This window comes from Sander lucioperca, chromosome 19 (genome assembly GCF_008315115.2).
Source record: "Sander lucioperca isolate FBNREF2018 chromosome 19, SLUC_FBN_1.2, whole genome shotgun sequence".
NCBI lineage: Eukaryota > Metazoa > Chordata > Actinopteri > Perciformes > Percidae > Sander > Sander lucioperca.
In genome coordinates this window covers 2,247,569-2,267,892 of record NC_050191.1, presented here as the reverse complement: position 1 = coordinate 2,267,892, position 20,324 = coordinate 2,247,569, and the positions used below count along the sequence as shown (strand labels likewise).

The 20,324-nt window shown below is 41.8% G+C and overlaps 1 protein-coding gene across 2 annotated transcripts in view; it reads right to left on the bottom strand.

Annotated features, from left to right (window-relative positions):
- The window catches only part of asap2b (ArfGAP with SH3 domain, ankyrin repeat and PH domain 2b), a 56,776-nt gene extending 42,549 nt beyond the window's left edge, over positions 1 to 14,227 (bottom strand). For both annotated transcript variants that reach the window (XM_031315479.2, XM_031315497.2), the window contains exons 1-2: positions 13,740 to 14,227; positions 2,441 to 2,513 (exon numbers count right to left, since the gene is read on the bottom strand). In XM_031315479.2, coding sequence (XP_031171339.2) covers positions 2,441 to 2,513; positions 13,740 to 13,865 — 199 coding nt within the window. In that variant the 5' untranslated portion in view covers positions 13,866 to 14,227. The remainder of the gene's footprint in view (positions 1 to 2,440; positions 2,514 to 13,739) is intronic.
- Positions 14,228 to 20,324: the final 6,097 nt, after the last annotated feature.

Here is a 20,324-nt window from a genome sequence, read left to right as displayed (position 1 = left end):
ATGACATCACTGAAATCTAGAATTGGTAAAATTGTCATTTTCACCAAGGCGAGATTGGCAGCGTGAGTGAAGGAGGCCCTGTTGCAGAATAGGAAACCGATCCTAGACTTAAGTCTAGATTGAAGGTGGTCTATGTGTTGCAGGAAGGAGAGGGACCTGTCAAACCAGACACCTAGTATTTGTACACCCAGGGTTTCCTGCAGCACTTGGCAGTTCGGGCGGCCCGCCTAAGCTGGGGAACCCTACCGCCTTAACTAGGTCGTCAAAAAAAAAAAAAAAAAAATCCGCTGCACAAAAGGCCGTCAAGTGCATCTCGGAGAATAGCGCGGACGCGCTTCACGCTGCGAGCGGGCACGCGCGCCACACGGCCGAAATGAGAGAAAGAAAAAGAGCCGTGGTCCGTCGCTGTCTGGAGGATAACTAGCCAGCTGATATCGTGCGTGTGTGTCCGTGAGAACTGTAAGTCGTATAACTTATGTTTTCAGTTCATTTAAGCCTGTTATTGTATTAGTCTGTAGTTCTTGCAAATTTAAAGTAAGTCAGCTGGTGATTTAGTTGTTTGAGTTCTTCACCTGCTAGCTAGGTTGACCGTGCCTGTTGATTCCATATAATGGTGATTGTTGAACGCCCTCGCTCACGTTTGTATTTAATGTGCATTATTTCCATATCCTGTAGCGATGCTAGATGTCAGCTCTGCCAGAAGCAGTGACTGTGATCACCTTTGCACATTTTGACAATGTTGTTTTGCACTTTCTTATTTATTCTTATATATTATTATTTAAATTTTATATTTAGTGTTTAATAAATAATTGTTAAATGTAGTACAGAGTCTGTAGTCTATCACACAAACTGAACTGGTCAGGCTAACAAAAACCTTGAAAAAGGCATATATGGAGAAAAAGAAGAGAGTAGAAAAAAGGAAGGAAGGCAAGAACAGGTTGAAAATAGTGACAAACAGCGACAACAACTTTTTAAAAAATGACAAACTTCAAAAACAGCGACAAAAAAGCGCTCACGTACCCCCTGTAGTCCTCCAGAGCACCCCTAGGGGGACACGTCCCCCTGCAGTCCTCCAGAGCACCCCTAGGGGGACACGTACCCCCTGCAGTACTCCAGAGTACCCCTAGGGGGACACGTACCCCCTGCAGTCCTCCAGAGTACCCCTAAGGGGACATGTACCCCCTGCAGTCCTCCAGAGTACCTCTAGGGGGACACGTACCCCTGCAGTACTTCAGAGTACCTCTAGGGGGACACGTACCCACTGCAGTCCTCCAGAGTACCTCTAGGGGGACACGTACCCACTGCAGTCCTCCAGAGTACCCCTAGGGGGACACGTACCCTCATTTGAGAAACACTGATCTAGAGGCCCTGGGCAGCTGCCCGGTTGCACATATGTTTAATCCGGCCCAGCTTTACGTGACTAATTTTAACCCAATCCCTGACGTTTTCCTAACCCTAACTAAGTAGGCTATTCATGCTGCCTAAACTTAACGAGATTCTTTTCACAATGTTTACAGCAGTGGTGTCAAACGTATTTTAGTTCATGGGCCACATCCCCCTAATCTGAGGTGGGCCGGACCAGTAAACCACTCCAGAAAGATCAGAAACTGTATATGGCAGAGTTTCTTGTCAGCTTGATGTTGCGCTAGTTGCTTCTGCTACGACAGCATTTTAAGGCCATTGTAGGAAAAAAATAATGTTACGGACCCGGGAGAGAGGGGTAATATTCTGAGAAAAAACTCAGAATTTCTAAGATTAAAGTTGTACATTTACGGAAAAAAAACCTCTGATATTCTCTGAGATTAAAGTGGTAAATTTGGAATTAATTTCTTCTCTGCAATTTTCACACTTTGCAAAGTCATCCAGTGGGCCTGACTGGACCCTTTGGCGGGCCGGTTCTGGCCCACGGGCCGTATGTTTGACACCCCTGGTTTACAGTGTGTTTAAAGCCGCGACTGAACCGTTAAACAACGGTTGTGTGTTTGCAACGGCCAGCGTGCGGCCTTCAATAAAACACTATTATAGGTCGTTTTTGTCATAAAAGATAATGAGGATGTGTTGTTAATGTCGCTCATTTGCTATTTGGAATAAACATGTTTGAGTCTTGGGACTACAACTCCCATCATGCTCTGGGTGAAGAAAGCAGGAAGCAGAGAGCCTTTTGGTTATCAGAATCAGAATCAGAAAGGACTTTATTGCCAAGTACGTTTTTTAACACATATAAGGAATTTGTTTTGGTGTTATTTTGTATCTTATCTAACATTTTGATCTAGTGAATCTAGAAACCGCCAGACAACCATCATGAGTATGAGGCGAGCTGTGAAGTCATGAGGAAGTCAGAAACAGAGCGTGTTGCGGTTTGCGTGTGAGCAGACGCTGTTTTTGGCAGACAGGAAGTGCCAGAGTGAGCGAGGCTCTGCGGTGAGAAGCTCTTACTCACCCAGACCAGATGAGTGGATCGCCTTCACCGACTTCTTGATCTTGTGCAGAACGGATCGGTCCACGTCCAGAGCCTGCAGGAGGACACACACAGTCAGGGACGGACAGAGAACACAGCTGGAAACAGCTGGAAACACACAGCTGGAAACACACAGCTGGAAACACACACAGCTGGAAACACACACACAGCTGGAAACACACACAGCTGGAAACACACACAGCTGGAAACACACACACAGCTGGAAACACACACACAGCTGGAAACACACACAGCTGGAAACACACAGCTGGAAACACACACAGCTGGAAACACACACATACACACACAACTGGAAACACACACATACACACACAGCTGGAAACACACACACACACACAGCTGGAAACACAGCTGGAAACACACACAGCTGGAAACACATACAGCTGGAAATACACACACAGCTGGAAACACACACAGCTGGAAACACATACAGCTGGAAACACATACAGCTGGAAACACACACAGCTGGAAACACATACAGCTGGAAACACATACAGCTGGAAATACACACACAGCTGGAAACACACACAGCTGGAAACACACACACACACACATCTGGAAACACACACAGCTGGAAACACATACAGCTGGAAACACATACAGCTGGAAACACACACACACACACATCTGGAAACACACACAACTGGAAACACACACACACATCTGGAAACACACAATTGGAAACACACACAGCTGGAAACACACACACACACACACACATCTGGAAACACACACAGATGGAAACACACACACACACACACACACACACACACACACACACATACACACATACACACACACATCTGGAAACACACACACACACACACATACACACACAGCTGGAAACACAAACAGCTGGAAACACACACACACACACACACATCTGGAAACACAACTGGAAACACACACAGCTGGAAATACACACACACATCTGGAAACACACAGCTGGAAACACACACACACACACACACACACACACACACACACACACACACACACACACACACACACACACACACACACACACACACACACACACACACACACAGCTGGAAACACACACACACACACACACACACACACACACATCTGGAAACACACACACAGCTGGAAACACACAACTGGAAACACACACATCTGGAAATAGCTGGAAACACACACACACACACACACACACACACACACACACACACACACACACACACACATCTGGAAACACACACATCTGGAAACACAGACATCTGGAAACACACACATCTGGAAACAGCTGGACAGTGTAAGAGCTCTGTACATCACATTCAGTTAAACAGAGTTTTAACACCGATGATTGCAGCTGTGTTTCTGGTCCAGAGGCAGTTTTAAAGTAATATTTCAAGATTAATATCTGTTTTTACATATGTTCGCCCTCAACGTCACGGTGCGTCCCAGAGGCGTGCGTGAAGCGGCGTGCGTGAAGCGGCGTGCGTGAAGCGGCGCTGTATTAATACAGTAATCTGTATTAAGATGTGTGCCACGTCTATGGTTCCAGCGAGCTGCGGGGCGTTCAGACAGCCAGACGGGAGGTTTTAGGACGAGAGTATTCAGGTAATTTACAAATAGAGTTGGGTACCGAAACCCAGCTCCACTATGGAACTGTTCCTAGGCAACCGGTAGGAATCGGACTGGATTAGAACGCAAATTTCGGTTCCTCATTTCGGTTCCACTTAATGTGTCGACTGAAATATTTTCCCTCTGTCGCTCTGAAACGGACATAAAAATATCCCCCTTTCTCTGTAGTCTCCCGTTAGCTAGCTACCGTTAATGTAGGCTACTTTAAAATGCCATATTTTCCTTCTGGGCTCACCAAAACGGAGTGAAAGCATATTAACCAATCACTGCACATAATCACTAGTAAACATGTTACACTCGCTCTGCTAATCTATCGTTAGCTAGCTAGCTTTTAGTGCATTTAAAATGCCTAATGTCCTTGTGTTTGGTGACTTAGGTTTAATTATTATACATTTAAGTACTTTTAAAACGTTAATATATTGTTAAATTTAAATCATTTTCAATTTTTAAACAAAACATCTATAAAAGAGGCTTTCTTTGATGTCATTTTTCAGTTTTTCAAGTACCGGTTCGGCATCGGAATCGTAAAAATCCAAACGGTACCCAACCCTATTTACAAAAAGACATTTCTATTGTAGACGTCTCCTCTACAACAACAACAACAACAACAGATCCTTTTAATAAAGACGTCCGTGCTAGTTATTGCCAGTATGAGGACCAACGGGAGGATTCACCTTTACTTTTAATACTTTAACTACATTTTCCTGATGATACTCACACACTTTTACTGAAGTAACATTTTCCCTGCAGGACTTTTACTTGTAACAGAGTATGTGTACAGTGTGGTTTTAGTACTTTTACTGCAGTAATAAAGGATCTGAATACTCCTTCCAGTGCTGGTTTCATGTCACGTGAATTCGTCGATGTAAAAACAGGAACTCGGCCTCCTGATGCATGTGTGGCCCCGCCCACTTCTCTCTCAGTGACTCAGTGTGAAACATGCAGAGTGTCCAGAGATTAAAGACTCAATCAGCTGATATTTGTCCCTAACAACTGCTAAACAAGCCGGTTGTCAGCATGTTGTTGTTGACAATGCTTAAAGTGCTCATATTCTGCTCATTTTCAGGTTCATAATTGTATTTTGAGGTTGTATCAGAATAGGTTTACATGGTTTAATTTAATATTTTTGTTGTACTGCACATTGCTGCAGCTCCTCTTTTCACCCTGTGTTCAGGTCTCTGTTTTAGCTACAGAGTGAGACCTCTCACTGCTGTAACATCTTTGTTGGCAGTCGCACATGCGCAGTAGCTAGGTAAGATCACATGATCAGTAGCTAGGTAAGATCACATGATCAGTAGCTAGGTAAGATCACATCAGTAGCTAGGTAAGATCACATGCTCAGTAGCTAGGTAAGATCACATGCTCAGTAGCTAGGTAAGATCACATGATCAGTAGCTAGGTAAGATCACATGATCAGTAGCTAGGTAAGATCACATGATCAGTAGCTAGGTAAGATCACATGCTCAGTAGCTAGGTAAGATCACATGATCAGTAGCTAGGTAAGATCACATGCTCAGTAGCTAGGTAAGGACTACATGAGCTAGCTAGCTGTTTCTCCAACTTCAGTAGAACAAGGCAGGATTAGCCGGGAGACTTCTTCTAAACAAGGGCGCACTTCGAACTTTGTGTGAATACCTGCAGAACAGGGACATGGAAGTAGTTCTTTTGTAGATTATGGTGAACTAGTGTGTGTTGTAGCAGTGTTTTGTCATTCAGAACGAGCTAGCATGCTAACGGTTAGCCCCCTAGCCCCCTCGTCTCAGCTAGTGACGTAGAAAGCCGTGCAGATTTTGACCAGCTCACCCAGAGACTGAAGGCAGGACACATTCAGAAACCGTATCTCTAAACAGCATGGATGATTGCTTTCTAAGTTTGTATGTGTGTGGAAGCACCAGAGACACAAAATAACTCCCCAAATCCCATTTCATAATATGGGCACTTTAAGCCTATTGAAGTATTCTTCAAGAGAGCCATTCAAATCTTGGATAAAAAAGCATTATCATGTCATCACTGGAAAAACACAAACTATTGAGTTTTGAGAATTTAAAATTTAAAAAAAAGTATGCCTGTTTAGTATATAAGATATATTTATATTTTATATTTATATATAATTATATATTGGAATAGCCTGCCCCTGCACAATAAGGGACCGTCCCACATACATCAATTTTAAAACTCATTTAAAATTCTGGCTTTTAGAAAGCCAAAGCTGCATTCACTTTTAACTGCCTCACACATTTCATTATGTGTGACATTCCCATGTATGTGTATGTATTTTGTCCTGACTGTTGTTGTTAGTGTTTGTCTCGCCTTTCACACTATGAGGGTGTTGCATGCTTGTTACTGTTTTTATATTTTTGTTTTTAATGTATCTGCCTAGGGACAATAGATGAAAATTAGCTATGGTGCTAACTCTAGCATATTTACATTGTGTACTGATGCCCATTAATATGAACTGTCCCTATCTAAATAAACAATACAAATAAAAATAAATATCAGCAAAAAAGTTGTTCTTGTCACTTTTTTTGACATTTGTCAAGTTTTTGGTGTTTTTAAAAAAAATATTTTTCGAAGTTTTATTTTTTTTTAAATATTTGCTGTATTTATTAATTTTTCCGGCATTTTTGACATTTTTTTCTTCTGATAGTTTTTGTGTTTTTTTTCAACATTTTTTACTCATTTTCCGAAATATTTTTGGGAAGTTTTATTTTTTTTAAATATTTGCTGTATTTATTTTAATTTTTTTTTACATTTTTGAAAAATTTTCCGGCATTTTTGACATTTTTTTCTTCTGATAGTTTTGGTGTTTTTTTTCCCAACATTTTGGACAAATTTTCCAAAATATTTTTGGGACATTTTTGACACTTTTCCCCCAAAATTCTGGATGCTTTTTTTTTAAATGTCTTTTTTTTTTTACATGCACCCTCATAATCCGAGTCAGTGAGTAAAGTGGAGAGTTGAGACTAGTTTCCTCTCCTTTGGGACTTATCGATTAACAGCTGAATACATTTTTCATGCGACCACCAGATGAAGACACTCGTTAGTTGCGGTCAGTGTAACGCTTATCAGTTCAATTTTCTAAGCACAAACGGACATTTGGAAAAACAGAAAAATGGGTTAAAATATCCAATTTTTAATTTTTTTCCGCCTTGACAAATTAAAAAATTGGATCTTTAAACTGTTTTTCCAATTTTCTGTTTTTATTCAGAGGATCAGAAATTTAGAAAATTACAAAATTGCGTCTGGGCTCCAATTATTAAATACTGTAATGGTATTCTCTCCCTCGTTCCGCCTAGCTACGCCATCAGTTGCACCTCTGACCCCAAAGTCTATCAGTTTGTTTATTTTTTTGGTCCATATGCAGTTAATGACCTGCATATTCCACAAAGTAGAGGAAGAGAGAATACCATGGCAGTATTGAATAATTGGAGCTCAGATGCAATTTTGTAATTTTCTCAATTTCTGATCCTCTGAATAAAAACAGAAAATTGGAAAAACAGTTTAAAGATCCAATTTTTTAATTTGTCAAGATGGAAAAAGATGGAAAATTGGATATTTTAACCCATTTTTCTGTTTTTCCAAATGTCCATTTGTGCTTAGAAAATTGAACTGATAAGTGTTACACTGAACCAGTTGCAGCCCCAGTTATTAGACTAATGATGTCTGTGAGCAGCTTTAACTCGTCTCACACTTCAGACAGACGTGTCGGGACGCGACTGAAGCACCAAGGAGAGAGACAAAGAGGAAGAGTAAAAGAAAGAGTGGAAAGAAATTAAAGGGCAACTTCAGTTTTTTTCAACCTGGACCCTATGTCCCCATGTGTTTGTGTCTAAGTGTCTGATGGGAATAAAAATCTCTGAAACTGGTCCAGTATTAAGCGAGAAACTACGTCAGTTAGCGTCCACTAAAAGTTCTGTTGTTGCTGCTGACAGACTCAGATTATTATTCTAAGTGTCTGACAACATTATGAAAGGATCCCTACAGAGATAGACCTTTTAGTTAAAGAGTAAGATCCTTTTAGTTTAACATGGAACAGCCCCGAAATCACCATCACCAAACTACACCAGACTCCATGTAAATAATCAGGACTTTTAGCGTGTATAGAGCCAGCATATTTCCACCAGACTCCATGTAAATAATCAGGACTTTTAGCGTGTATAGAGCCAGCATATTTCCACCAGACTCCATGTAAATAATCAGGACTTTTAGCGTGTATAGAGCCAGCATATCTCCACCAGACTCCATGTAAATAATCAGGACTTTTAGCGTGTATAGAGCCAGCATATCTCCACATGTAAATGGGTGAATTAAGGGTTTATTTCAACCAAACCAGAGTGGTGATTGTTGGAACAGTGGAAAGATGAACCAAGACGGCTTTTGGTAGTTTTATTTAGTTTCTGTCCACTTTGAATGAAGTGTGTTTTACGATGATAAAAGTCCTGATTATTTACATGGAGTCTGGTGTAGTTTGGTGATGGTGATTTCGGGGCTGTTTCATGTTAAACTAAAATGATCTTACTCTTTAAGAAAAAGAGGAGTATTGCATAAACCCAGCACAAGGGATTAAGAAAGAATATTCCAGTTATCCTGGATGAATGTAGCACTGACTTGGTTGCACAAAAGCAGAGGCACCTAAGTTACCATGGGGATTTATTCTGTGCAGCTAGCCTGCTCCTGACCAGGCTAACAGCCAGGCTAACAGCCAGGCTAACAGCTAGCCTGCTCCTGACCAGGCTAACAACCAGGCTAACAGCTAGCCTGCTCCTGACCAGGCTAACAACCAGGCTAACAGCCAGGCTAACAGCCAGGCTAACAGCTAGCCTGCTCCTGTCCAGGCTAACAGCCAGGCTAACAGCCAGGCTAACAGCTAGCCTTCTCCTGACCAGGCTAACAGCCAGGCTAACAGCCAGGCTAACAGCTAGCCTGCTCCTGTCCAGGCTAACAGCCAGGCTAACAGCCAGGCTAACAGCTAGCCTGCTCCTGACCAGGCTAACAGCCAGTGCATGAGAAAATAGAGTCCAGGTTGGGAAAACCCGAAATTAAAGACAAGAGGTGAAGCTGACGGAGGGAGATTAGAGACGAGGCCGCAGAGGGAGAGACTTGTTGGGACTCGAACATCGCCTCGGGTCTTTTAGGCGGGGACGTCCCAGCATGCAACAGGAGAAGGAGGAAGACCTGGGATTTCTACAAATATCAGCTCGGCTCAAAGCACGGTTCAGGTTTAATGTCTGTAGGAAAACTGTCTCAAAAGAGTCAAAGAAAAAAGCATGGGTGGATCCGTACAACGCTCTTTACAAGTAGATTAAATGATCAGTTCTCTACTTTCATTGAATTTTGGTTTTTTAATTCAATTTTATAACATTCGGGGGAAAAAAGTGATAAAAATGTGGGAAAAAGTGACAAAATTGTCAAAAAAGATGATCAAAATGTTGAATTATTTTTTAAATTACACAAGGATTAAATAATATAGATAACCCAGAATGTGGGTTGTATCTTTCAAACCATTTTTAGGTAGTTTTAACTCAACAATGTAGTAATTCTGACCCAGTTTAGGGTAATAAATATAACCTAATATAACATAACCCCATATAAGTAAACAGAGACAGAGAGCGAGAGGGAGAGAGAGAGAGAGAGAGAGAGAGAGAGGGAGAGAGAGAGAGAGAGAGAGAGAGAGAGAGAGAGACAGAGAGAGAGAGAGAGAGACAGAGAGAGAGCGAGAGAGAGAGAGAGAGAGGGAGAGAGAGAGAGAGAGAGAGAGAGAGAGAGGGAGACAGAGAGACAGAGAGAGAGAGCGGGAGAGAGAGAGGGAGACAGAGGGAGACAGAGTAAGAGAGAGAGAGAGAGAGAGACAGAGAGGGAGAGAGAGAGAGAGAGACAGAGAGAGAGAGAGAGAGACAGAGAGAGAGCGAGAGAGAGAGAGAGAGAGAGAGACAGAGGGAGAGAGAGAGAGAGAGAGAGAGAGAGAGAGAGGGAGTGTGTCTCTTTTACCGGTAGCTACCTTTGACCTTTTTTACCGGTTCCTCATATCCGTTCCGTTAAAACATGCACGATCATCGATGAGTTGCCAAACACAGAAGCAGCCGGACTCTTACAAAATGTTGAGCTGCAAAACATTCAACTGTTTCAGCATGAGGAAGTGTTTCTCTCGGTTCCTCTTTTACTGCAAAACTAAATCTAAACTTTCACTGTTTCAGGGTACAGCAACAGAAACACAGTATACCTTCATTTATACCCTAATACACACACTATACCTTCATTTATACCCTAATACACACACTATACCTTCATTTATACCCTAATACACACACTATACCTTCATTTATACCCTAATACACACACTATACCTTCATTTATACCCTAATACACACACTATACCTTCATTTATACCCTAATACACACACTATACCTTCATTTATACCCTAATACACACACTATACCTTCATTTATACCCTAATACACACACTATACCTTCATTTATACCCTAATAAACACACTATACCTTCATCTATACCCTAATAAACACACTTTACCTTCATTTATACCCAAATAAACACACTATACCTTCATTTATACCCTAATACACACACTTTACCTTCATTTATACCCTAATAAACACACTATACCTTCATTTATACCCTAATACACACACTATACCTTCATTTATACCCTAATACACACACTATACCTTCATTTATACCCTAATACACACACTATACCTTCATTTATACCCTAATAAACACACTATACCTTCATTTATACCCTAATACACACACTATACCTTCATTTATACCCTAATACACACACTTTACCTTCATTTATACCCTAATAAACACACTATACCTTCATTTATACCCACAGAAACACACTATACCTTCATTTATACCCTAATAAACAACCTATACGTTAATTTATACCCTAATAAACAACCTATACGTTAATTTATACCCTAATAAACAACCTATACGTTAATTTATACCCTAATACTCACATTATACCTTCATTTAAACTGACCATTGTCAAACTAAAATGAAGACAGATTCAGCAGCTGCAGATTATTTCGGCCTTAGATGTTTTCAGAAACAATTTTCCGTGAACTATGTTCGTAATATAACAGAGAGTTTCCAAAGGAGCCGCCATGTTGGTCCGTTTGACCATCCGGGAGCAGACAGCCCACGAGTTAAAACGTTTGTCCAATCGGGGCGTAGCCTGTGCATTTCCTTTCTTCAACGTGACATCATGACTTCGTGTAAACATACATGCCCAATTTCTTAAGCCAAGTGCCGTGTTATCTGTACGCATTTTGAGCTATCTGCGTCTATGTCTACACTGTATACAGCGGACGTAAACATACACGCCGCATGGCGTGTTATCGCGAGAAGTAAGCTACGGTTGGGTTTAGGAAACGTGTCACATGGGACCCAATCCCCGCTCTCCTGAGTGAAAGTCCTGTGTGTTTTCGCCCTTTCATACTACTCGCTACGGCGTCAATTCACACGCAATCGCAAGGTAATGTAAGTCAACGGAGGCCAAACGGCGTTGATAAACACGCTAAAAAGCGAGTATGCGTCTTGATAACACGCCAATCATGGCATATGAATTGGCATGCCATACATACGCCACTTCATGACATCAGTCTGCTTTCTTAGTCAGTAGTCAATAGTTGCGATTGTTTGCGTTTTCTGAATTTTGGCATCGACCTGGTACCGAAGTATTGGTTCCTGTGACATACCGTCACGTGATGCCCTCTGTTCCCAAAAATACCTTTCCCCTAGGGCTGCACGATTATGGCCAAAATGATAATCACGATTATTTGTTGATTTTAACCAAAACAAAGACGTAAATAGACGATAGGAAGTGATTCAGACAATAATTTTATTGTCACATAGGCTAATTATAACTGCTTTCATATCCATATGGTGCTATATTCCTCCTTTGTTGAAGGATACTATGAAGGAGTATGACATTTAAGTTGTTGTGCGACCGCTTTCCACACATACGTGTTTGCCGTGAAAAGATACAGGCAACGCAATTTTCTGTTCACATTAACGGCGCATGTTAAAATCCGGTGCCAATAGGGCAATATCTACCGGACGAAATAGCAACACGGATTACGGTGCCACTTAAATGTCTCTGATGCTCCAAAACAGACGTTAGAGGCACCAGAAATATTGCTGCATGTCACGCTAGTAAACACTAATAACACGTTACACAGCAGCTAACGTTAGCCTACCGTTAGCTACAATAGTAACTGGATTAAACACGGCTAAAATGCTGACAGCTAAACGGTGGAGTGTGAGCGTGTAGCGGGACGTACAACAGTCTGCCACTAAAGCTATGAGCTAACAGACTCAAACTAGCACTGGTCACTGCTGCTGTCTGAAAATCTACACAGACGGGACTAAATGTTGCGTTTACTGGTAAACTGGTAAACCTCGTAACGACTTATGACCGACTGCTATCTGTTATGGAATTTTCCTCATGTTACTCTGTCCTCTGTGACTGTCTACGTCTAAACTAAGCTGTGCGGTGCAGGGAACCACTTTGATTGGCTCATGGCTGGCGGTGCAGGGAACCACTCTGATTGGCTCATGGCTGGCGGTGCAGGGAACCACTCTGATTGGCTCATTGAACCACTCTGATTGGCTCATGGAACCACTCTGATTGGCTCATGGAACCACTCTGATTGGCTCATGGAGGCATGTGATCAGAGAGTGGTTTACGGAGCGTTCTATGAACAGAATGAAGCATTTTAAATATCGCTCGATCACGTGAATTTGATCGTGGGAAGCCAAAATCGTGATCGTGATTAAAATTTGATTAATTGTGCAGCCCTACTTTCCCCCACAGACTTTTATTGAGAAAGAGACTTTATACCTTTGTATAGTATAGTTGTGACATCACTATGTATTGGATAGTTGTGACATCACAAGTGTACAGAAGTCCTGATTTTGACGTTAAAGTCACAGTTTCTGAATACGGGCTGTGCTCTTTTCTCTGTAGGGTGAGCGTTTTGATTCGTTCACTGTATTTGTATAAAACCTCCGCCCGCTTTATAATCACACGAGATATGGAAATCTCACTGTTTACAATGTGGGACCTTTAAGTTAGAAAGGGAGCTAATAATAACTTTATGGGTGTTTATGTATATGAATATGAATATATTGCTGTCTGTGTGCGTGTGTGTCTCTTTGTGTGTGTATATGTGTCTGTGTGTGTGTGTGTCTGTCTCTGTGTGTGTGTGTGTGTGTGTGTGTGTGTCTGAGTGTGTGTGTGTATATGTGTATGTCTGTGTGTGTGAGTGTGTGTGTGTGTGTGTGTCTCTGTGTGTATGTGAGTGTCTCTGTGTGTATGTGAGTGTGTGTGTATATATGTGTGTGTGTGTGTGTGTGTGTGTGTGTATGTGTGTGTGTGTGTGTGTGTGTGTATGTGTGTCTGTGTGTGTATAAGTGTGTGTGTGTGTGTGTATATCTATATATGTGTGTGTGTGTATATCTATATATGTGTGTGTGTGTGTGTGTGTGTGTGTGTGTGTATCTATATGTGTGTGTGTGTGTGTGTGTGTGTGTGTGTGTGTGTGTGTGTGTGTGTATCTATATGTGTGTGTGTGTGTGTGTGTGTGTGTGTGTGTGTGTGTGTGTGTGTCTGGTGTTACCTCCTCCAGAGCCGCCACTGTATTCCTACAGTGGGACATCCGAGTGGTGAAGCTGGATGTTGTTGGAGCTTTGTAGTCCTCATTAGTCTCCGCTATAAACTCATTCACAGTAATGATCTCCGGCATGGTGAGCCCTCAACCACACAAACTGTCAACTTTAAAATAAAAAAGCAGCCAAATCCTCGCAGCCTGCCCCGGGTGATAGCAGACAGCAGCCACACCTGCGCTGACTTCAAGTTGAAGTAATCCGCTGTGTGTCAGAAACACGCAGCAAAGATCCTCTCCTGTGTCCGGTAATCAGTCCTCCTCATAGCTGAACGTCTTACATCAGATTGTTCTTAAACTCCGGGTGCAGTTCTGAATTGTATTCCCATGATTTGTTCCGCGGAGGTAAGGCCTGCAGCGCTCGGACAGTCCCGTCCCAGTCTGAAAACACCTGAGGAAGCCGCACCGAGTAGGGCGGGGACACGGAGTGGGAGGTCTCACTCTGCTGCTGTTTCCACACACCACAATCACAGAGAATAGTTTAAAGTGCAGGAAGTTCCTTTCTTTGAAAATTAAACAGCGCTTTTAGTCATGCATGTACTGCAGTGTTTCTCAAATGGGTGCACGTGTCCCCCTAGGGGTACTTTGGAGGACTGCAGGGGGTACGTGAGATATTTAACAAAATGTTTAATAGTTAGGCTACAAGGCTGTTGTCCAGAACATTGTTCCTCTTTATGTAGACTTTTTTTTCCTACCAAAAATGTGACATTTGTGTCTCCTTCTTTGGACCTAATCTATCCTTCCTTCCTTCTACTTTTTAAGTTTCTCACTTTTTTCGAAGTAATGTCACTGTTGAAGGTTGTTTGAAGGTTTTGATACTATTTCCAGCAGTGAAAAGTAACAGCTAGACTACATTTACTAAAGTACTGCACTAAGTAAGTAAGTACACTTTAGAGATACTTATTTAAATTAACTTAAATTATGGAGGAAGTATGTGGTCTTTTAGGCTACTTAAAGTCTCCACTACAAAGTCAAGTACAGCCCTAATGTATCAGCAGTAAAAATACACTAAAGTATTAAAGTAGTAAAAGTTGCAGCAATCTTAGTGTGTAAAGTAACTAGTAACTAAAGCTGTAACAGGTGAATGTAGTGGAGTAACTAAAGTAACTAGTAACTAAAGCTGTAACAGATGAATGTAGCGGAGTAACTAAAGTAACTAGTAACTAAAGCTGTAACAGATGAATGTAGTGGAGTAAAAAGTACAATATTTCTCTCTGAAATGTATGTAGCGGAGTAGAAGAAGAAAGTGGCATGAAAGGAAAATATTCAAGTAAAGTACAAGTACCTCAACATTTGGACTGAAGTACAGTACTGGAGTAAAAGTATTTAGTTACATTCCAGCTCTGTGTTCTGAGGATGTCGTTGAACCCAGGAAACAGCAAAACGATGCAGAATGTGTTTTAGATTGAACGTGCCCCAGGTGTGTTGCAACCATTGGTCCCGCCCCCTTCACCTGCAGGCAGGTGTCAAAGATGATCTATGTTCAAGAAGATGGAGCACTCAACTGCTAAAAATAAACAGCTCTTATGTCTCCACTCATAACCCCAACCGTCAGACACCGCCCACCAAGAGTCTGGGTCTGCCGAGGTTTCTTCCTAAAAGGGAGTTTTTCCTCGCCACTGTCGCAATAGCCACTGCTAATGCTTGCTCTTGGGGGAACTATTGGAATTGTTGGGGCTTTATAGAGTGTGGTCTAGACCTACTCTATCTGTAAAGTGTCTCGAGATAACTCTTGTTATGATTTGATACTAAATAAATAAATAAATAAAATTGAATTGAATGGAATTGAATTGAATGTTGTCTGTGAAGAGAGTTTTGTAATTTGTATTTATGTAACCCTTGTGTTGTCATCCCGGCTAAAATCATTTTAGTGTTTTCACACTTTTTAAAGGTTTTTCTGGCATTTCTGTTGCTTTTTTGGCGCTTTTTCTGACGCTTAAAGCTAATTTGTCCACTACCACCAACTTATAAACACTAGTTTTACACTTATTCTTGGAATTCACGGTCAATTACTGTACGTACACACCGCCGCCGACTTGAGCTGCAAAGAAGCTCTGGCCGCCCGGTCGAGGACGCTGGTCAGAAAGTCCGGGGAAGCTGTTTGAGGCTTTGGCCGCTCTGACGTAGCAGCATTCTATGTTCATCATGGAAAAAGATCAAGCAGCCACTGCACGGCCAATACACTGACACTAGAAACCTTTTATAAATCACATATATAATGACAGAATGTGTATTGGTTGTTGGTCGCAGCGGTGTCTGTTAGCAGTTAGCTCGCTCGTTAGCCGCTGAACCGCAGCAGCGTGCAGGCAGAGCGAGCAGCCGCCAGCTGTTGATCCGTGCAGGACTTCACCGTGAGCGGACTGTTTAGAGACCATGTGACCGGCAGGTAACGTTAACTGGTCCCTATACGCAAATATCATAAATGATAGGGAACCCAGCAACGGCCATGATGAGCTTCTCCTCCTTTTTCTCTGAACTAATGTTTTGGTAGGAACCAAAGTTTACATCGTATGTTTCTCTGGAATCAGCCAGCGTGAAGGACGTCTATATTCTGATTGGTTGCCGCTGAACCGCGTCATAGCTCATTACCATAAAGTTGACCTACTTTCAACTTTCTGATTGACGCTCTGGTCGCTCAAAACGCCCAAAACGTGACGCCGACAGATTTTCCGCTCCTTGCAGCTGAGAGAAGCAGCTTCCATTGAAAATGAATGACTTCCTGTATCTTTAGAAGATCAAGTCGGCGGCGGTGTGTACGTACAGTTAGGCTAGTCTATATCAGACGTTCCACTTCTGGGATTGCTGCCAGATGTCCGTCCCCTTCCTCTGTCTCTGTGTTGGCGTTCTAACCTCCGGTGGATTTGTGAGGACTATGGTTAACTGCTCCTCAGATCTCTGCAGGGTAAATCCAGACAGCTAGCTAGACTATCTGTCCAATCTGAGTTTTCTGTTGCACGACTAAAACTACTTTTGAACGTACATGTTCCACCAAAACAAGTTCCTTCCTGAGACTATTTAGCAGAGGCACCGTGGCTCCGTCCGGAGCTTAGCCCCGCCCAAGACGATTGTGATTGGTTTAAAGAAATGCCAAAAAACCAGAGCAGGTTTTACTCCCATCCAAGACTGCTGTGTGGACTAGTCAGACCCTCCTTTGCAGCTCTGTGGAGGAGGGTCTGGTAATTCAATTCAATTCAATTTTATTTATAGTATAAAATCATAACAAGAGAGACTAACGGTCAATAGAACTTTTTTTGTTTTGTTAAAAAAGCAAAAATATACTATAGTATTGCATAAAACACCCAAACCTCAATGAAAGTAGTGAACTGATGATGAGTAATAGTTGTATGGAACCATCAATATTATTTTTGGGCAATTTGGTTGAAAGAAACCCAAATTTGTAATGTTGAAACTTTAAAAACAGATCAGATTTGACCCGAAGAAAACAGGAGAATTAAAACACAAATAAAGATTCTTAAAGTGACAAACTCAGCGTTGATTTCTTTCTAAAATAAAAAAAACGCTTCTTAAACAGAATATGTGCAGTTTAACCATATCAATAAACATCCCTATTAGTAGTATAGTTACATCACTATGTACGTATATAGCAATTGTGGTGTCTTAAATAGTAATGCTGTGATGCTGTATGAAGAGGAATCTGCCGACACTGTTCTTGATTATAAAAAGATTTATTACAAGCAAAGATTCAGCATCAATTTTACAAACTCCTGCAGAGAGTTTGGAGAACGACCAACCCAAACCTCAAAATTTGCCGCTCTGCCTTTTCTTTGTGTGGACAAAACTTATATCTCAAGGCATTGAATTAGCATAGGACGTGATTTGTAAGTATACCATTGGATCGGATAACTGACCAATCAATGCCTGTTATCTGGCACAACTCCAAAAAAGGTCTCTTCTGTCTTGGGGGGACCTCTACTCATGTTAACAATTTCCAGATGTTCTCAGTAAATGTAGAGTAAAGTTCATGCATCTCCTTATACCAAAAACTTAAGTCAAAGTGTATAGAAAGTTATAGACTGTCAATATACCACACAATGACAATGTAGCAAATGTAAAACATGTATACCCCTATATATATATATATATATATATATATATATATATATATATAGCGTCCTGTGCGGCGATGTTTAAGTTCCCACTAATGTCCGTTTTCGGAGCATTAGAAAGAAGCGCAGGCATTTAAGTGGCACCTAAATAAGGCACCGAAATCCGCGTTGCTATTCGGTATTAGCACTGGGTCTCGGACCCCCCCCAAATAAAAACTCTTCGGATCTACACGATTCACGTGGATGACATTTTCCCATTCCAAAATGGCAATTTTCACTGAAAAACACGAATGTTAAAGCCTTAATTTTCTGGTAAGTGTGGTGGTGGTGAGTGAATGAGACAATGTCCAAAACAGTGAATTATCTTTGGGTAATGTTCCCGTTTATTGTAGAATAATGAACAGACAGAAGTTGATTACCTTGATGAGATGAACTTGAAGTAATGCAGGTTAATTTTCTCTTCATGCTGTCTTTAGTTTAAGCTTACAGTAAGAACCGTGCGTTCCTGCATATTTGCTCAAAATGACTTCCCATTCCCCTGATTAATATCACCTGTGACCAGTGTCACCTCTGTATATATACTACCATCTAGTGGTCAAAATGTTGTAGCCCTTACATTACATTACTCATCTATTTACACACATTACAAGACTTATAGTACACATGCTGAATGTCTCCTACAGTTTAAATGCATTGTGACATCGACAGTTCTCTTATATTTTATTATATATAATTAAAAACGTTTCCTTAAGATGTTTGATGTGTCATTAGTGAGATGCCCACACACAAGGAGGATAGAAAACTAACTAAATGACTGGAGAGATCAATATGAGGAGATTATGTCACCATTTCTGAGGGAAAAAGACACAATCAATGGGCCAAATAGGAACCAAAGTGAAGCCTTGTCCACCATCAACATTTAAACCACAGGACAGGAAGTAGTCATAGTCAACATCATTGTTTTGTACCTTTACCATGAACATGCATATGCTTAAACATTTAATGGTTGTTTTTAAATCTGTTGTGTGTGTGTGTGTGTGTATGTGTGTGTTTGTGTTTTAGTGTGCGTTTGTGTGTTATTGTGTGTGTGACATATCACTCACCCCATGGGGACCAGCTTTTGATCCCCATGTGGTCATGTGTGTGTGCCCTAATGGTCAGAGATGGTATTGCGGTGTGTGAATTTGCACTGGTGGGGTCATTTTACTGGTGTGGTGTGTGTGTCTGTGTATGTGTGTGTGTCTGTGTTAATGTGTGTGTGTGTGTGTGTATGTCTAGCTGTAGATGGTAGATGGTATTGCGGTGTGTGAATTTGCACTGGTGGGGTCATTTGGGGACATGTGTGTGTGTAAGTGCGTGTGTGTCCGTGTGTGTCCGTGTGTGTGTGTGTGTGTCTGTTTGTGTGTGTGCGTGTGCCTGCATGTGTGTGTGTGTGTCTGTGTGTGTTTGTGTGTGTCTGTGTGTTTTGTTTGTGTGTGTGCATGCGTGTGTGTCTGTGTGTATTTGTGTTAGAGTGTGTGTGATTGTTTCTGTGTGTGTGTGTGTGTGTGTGTGTGTATATATGTGTCTGTGTGTGTGTTTGTTTTTCTATCCTGGTGGGATCCAGGACCTGACATATCACTCACCCCATGGGGACCAGTTTTTCCCACTGGGAATCATGGTCCACATGTGGTCATGTGTGCCCTAGTGGTCATCGATGGTATTGCGGTGTGTGAATTTGCACTGGTGGGGTCACTTGGGGACATGTGTGTGTGTGTGTGTGTGTGTGTGCGTTTCCGTGTGTGTCCGTGTGTGTGTGTGTGTGCGTGTATGTGCGTGTGTGTGTATGTGTGTGTGTGTGTGTGTGTCTGTGTGTGTGTGTGTGTATGTGTGTGTGTGTGTGTGTGTGTGTGTGTGTGCATGTGCGTGTGTGTGTGTGTCTGTGTGTGTTTGTGTGTGGTAGTGTGTGTTTGTGTGTTAGTGTGTGTTTGTGTGTCTGTGTGTGTGTGTTTTAGTGTGTGTTTAAGTGTTATTGTGTGTGTGACATATCACTCATCCCATGGGGACCAGTTTTTCCCACTGGGAATCATGGTCCCCACATGGTCACGTGTGCCCTAGTGGTCAGAGATGGTATTGTGGTGTGTGAATTTGCACTGGTGGGGTCATTTTACTGGTGGGGTGTGTGTGTGTGTGTGTCTGTGTTAGTGTGTGTGTGTCTGTTTGTGTGCGTGTGCGTGCATGTGTGTGTGTGTGTGTGTGTGTGTGTCTGTGTGTGTTTTTGTATGTGTGTCTGTATGTTTTTGTTTGTGGGTGTGTTTGTGTGTGTGCATGTGTGTGTCTGTTTGTGTGTGTGCGTGTGTGTTTGTGTTAGTGTGTGTGATTGTTTCTGTCTGTGTGTGTGTGTGTGTTTGTGTCTGTGTATGTGTGTGTGTGTTTTGGTGTGTGTGTGTATGTGTGTGTGTGTGTGTGTGTGTGTGTGTTACCGTGTGTGTGT